The sequence below is a fragment of the Dama dama genome, chromosome 6, assembly GCF_033118175.1.
Source record: "Dama dama isolate Ldn47 chromosome 6, ASM3311817v1, whole genome shotgun sequence".
NCBI classification, from domain to species: Eukaryota; Metazoa; Chordata; class Mammalia; order Artiodactyla; family Cervidae; genus Dama; species Dama dama.
This window is the reverse complement of record NC_083686.1, coordinates 19,586,717-19,590,360: the sequence shown is the minus strand read 5'-3', so window position 1 is coordinate 19,590,360 and position 3,644 is coordinate 19,586,717. Positions and strand designations below refer to the sequence as shown.

The following is a 3,644-nucleotide window of genomic DNA, read 5'->3' as shown; positions in this document are numbered from 1 at the left end:
ACCCTTGAATTAAGCAAATAATTTAAAATTGCTTTCCAAAGATTGTGCCAATTTATACTTCCATCAGTACTGTATGAAAAGTTCTATATCTTTCCAGTACTTGGGATTATGAGATTATAATTTTTAACAATCTGACAGGGGAAAGAAAATATTGTCTAAATTTGCATTTTGGATGACAATGAGCCATTTTTATGTTTATTTGCCATTAGAATTTCTTCAGTAAATTGTTTGTTGATATCCTTTGACCATCTTGCTAATTGGCTGCTTATCTTTTTAATAATTTGTAATATATTAATATATAAAACAATGATTTTAGAACTATTAGAATAAAGAATGAGTATATAATTCTTCATCCTAATACTTAGGCAGTTGTATAAAGTTTATTTTATTTTTTTAAATTTATTCATTTTAATTGGAGGCTAATTACTTTATAACATTGTAGTGGTTTTTGCCATACATTGACATGAATCAGCCATGGATGTACATCTGTTCCCCATCCTGAGCCCCCCACCACCTCCCTCTCCATAAAGTTTAAATATGTTCTCCCAATATGTGGCTTGATTTTAGCTTTGTGTATAGTATCTTTTTTAGGACAGAAGTCATTTTTTTTACTATTTTTTTTTTAATTGAAGTATAGTTGATTTACAATGTTGTGCTAATCTCTGTTGTACAGCAAAGTGATTCAGTTATACCTATATATATGCATACCCTTTTTTATATTCTTTTCCATTGTGGTTTATCATAGGATATAGAATATGATTCTCTGTGCTATACAGTAGGACCTTGTTATTTATCTATCCTATGTGTAAAAACTTACATCTGCTAACCCCAACCTCCACTCCAACCTTCCCCCAACCACCTCTTCCCCATTGGCAACCACCAGTCTGTTCTCTATGTCTGTGATTCTGTTTCTATTTCATAGATAGGTTCATCTGTGTCATATTTTAGATTCCACATATAAGTGGTATCATAGGGTATTTGTCTTTCTCTTTCTGACTTACGAAGTATGATAATTTCTAGTTGCATCCATGCTGCTACAAATGGGATTATTCCATTCTTTTTAACGACTGAGTAGTATTCCATTGTATATATGTACCACATCTCTTTATCCATTTATCAGGACAGAAGTCTTTAACTTCCATGTGGGCAAATGTATCTGTCTTGCCCTTTGTGATTTATGCTTTCTGTGTCTTATTTAGGGCTTCCCAAGTGACTTTCCCCAGGTTACAAAGATATTCTTACATTGTTTCCCAAAAAATTTTAATTCTGCTTCTTAAACATGGATCATTAAAACAGGTGGCATTTTATTTTTGCATAAAGTATGAGGTAGGAGGGCTTCTCAGGTGGCTCAGTGGGTAAAGAATCTGCCTGCAATGAAGGAGATGCAGGAGATGCGGGTTCAATCCCTGGGTCAGGAAGATTCCCTGGAGGAGGGTATGGCAACCCACTCCAGTATTCTTGCCTGGAGAATCCTATGGACAGAGGAGCCTGGAGGGAGGGCTATAGTCCATGGGGTGGCAAAGAGTAGGACATGACTACAACTGAGCACACATGAGGTGGGAATAAAATTTCAATATTTTCTATATAAAGACTGTTGCCCAACAACCATTTGTTGAATAGCTCAAACTTCCCCATTTGCTTTGTAATACCAACCTTGCCACATATAATGTTTTCATATGTAAATAACTTTCATTCTTTTGATTTGTATACATTATATTCTACTGGTCTATTTCTATATCCTTGGGCCAGTATTACACCATTTTTAGTTATCATGGCTTTATGAGAAGCCTTAATATCTTATAGGGCAAGTTCATCTACTTTCTGCTTTTCAGAAATTACATTGCTTAGGCTTCTTTCTCTTTCAGATCAGATGTAGGATCTACATCTCAAGTTATACACACATAGAAGAAATGTTGGGATATTAGTTGGAATAACATTAGTATGAGAAGAACTAATACCTTTATTTTTTTTCTTAATTTCAGAGTTTTATTGTATTGCACTAAAGGAACAGCAGGATGGTTATACAATGTTCTCTCTCATTCGGTTTTGAAAATCTAAAGTACTTGCAAATTCTTAAGAATACCTTTACCACCAGATTAGAACATTTAGTAACCAATTTCTTAATAAGTAAAGTCTCACAAATTAAAACACATTTAAAATAGCTTTAAATGCATTCTTCACAAGTAAGTCAGCATATATTTTTGTATCATGTTCACTTATGCTTAAGAATTAAAGCAAGTATATTACTCTGGTGGAAATATGGGGAAATCTCTCATTCATGCAATATACAGGGGTAGTATTTCAAGTCCAAGGGGAAAAATATCCCACTCTTGGTTTCTTAATGCATCCATATATAAATCACCTACATGATAGATAAGGAAACCCATGAAGTTTCCCACAGGTCAGATACATATTTTCAGTTCATCAGAAGCACCTGATATCTACAGTTAATTTATAATTAAATGGCATTTCAATAAAACCAAAATGAGCCCTACAAGTTCCTATAAACGAAAGCTTCCAATGGACTAAGGACAGTCAGTAATTAATGCAATCATTCAAAGGATTATGGTTGTTCCTTAAGGAGTGCAAGTTCAAATCTGTCAACACCAGAGGTATCATTTTATATTAATTTATACATAATTCCATTTAAATTCTTTATCTGACTATAACATATGAAAACTGTCTTTCCACAAGCAAAAAATGTGGAAACATTTAAAAAATAAGGAGTCATTTTTAAAGTAACTGATCAGATTCCATAGGCTACTCTTGGGAACAGGATCTTACTGGATAGAATCCCTTCATTGGTGGCTTTTTGCATGCACTTAACTGGACCAATTCTTCTAAGCATTGTTCTAAGAGCTCACCAAAACATAGATCATGCCATATAGGTAGTAAAAAAATGCTAGAAGATAAAAAGCTAATTTGCACCATCCTTCTTTCTGACAATATGCTAGAATATCTGCACTCATGATGGTTGTAGGATCATAGAGTCCTGGTTCACTCATCACTGGTCTACTCATACACCTCCAAATATGACATGCCAAGAGGGGCATATTGAGACCCAGTGTAAGCCACTCTGCTGCACAAAGAATCATGACACAGAAGAAAGCATGGATGAAATACTCTGGAAGGACAAGAGGATTCAGGGTGTTACACCGGTCTATAGGATTCTTGTAATCAGTCTTCAGCTCATCAAATGCTATAATGTGCCAAATGGCGAAGATGAGCGCGGCGGTGAGCAGCAGCGCCAGCATATAGCAGAAGGCCGCGAACGTGAACGCCATGGCCGGGGAGAAGGGAGCAGCGCCGGTGCCAGCAGAGAAAGGCCGCGCAGGGCCCTCAGTGTAAAACCATTCACTTCCCATGGCCACAGCCCACGCGGAACTAATACCTTTAAAATACTGTTTTCCCATCTCTGAACATGCTATGTCTCTTTTTCTAAGTCTCTTTCAAAATCTTTTGACTTTTATAATTTTTTCCATAAGGATCTTGTACAACTTTTGTGAGATTTATTTCTTGATACTTGTTTTTGTTGTCATTTTATATTTTTAAACTACATTTTAAAAAAATTTTTGGTTAATAGAAACACAGTCAGTTTTTGCATACTGGTCTAATTCCCAAGTCTTGCTGAACTCTTTTTTATG

The 3,644-nt window shown here is 35.3% G+C and overlaps 1 protein-coding gene across 1 annotated transcript; it reads right to left on the bottom strand.

Annotated features, from left to right (window-relative positions):
- Positions 1–2,578: 2,578 nt before the first annotated feature.
- LOC133058493 (protein cornichon homolog 1-like) lies at positions 2,579–3,410 on the bottom strand. The gene has a single exon (XM_061145192.1). The coding sequence runs from the start codon at positions 3,363–3,365 to the stop codon at positions 2,853–2,855; it is 513 nt and encodes a 170-aa protein (XP_061001175.1). The 5' UTR covers positions 3,366–3,410; the 3' UTR covers positions 2,579–2,852.
- Positions 3,411–3,644: the final 234 nt, after the last annotated feature.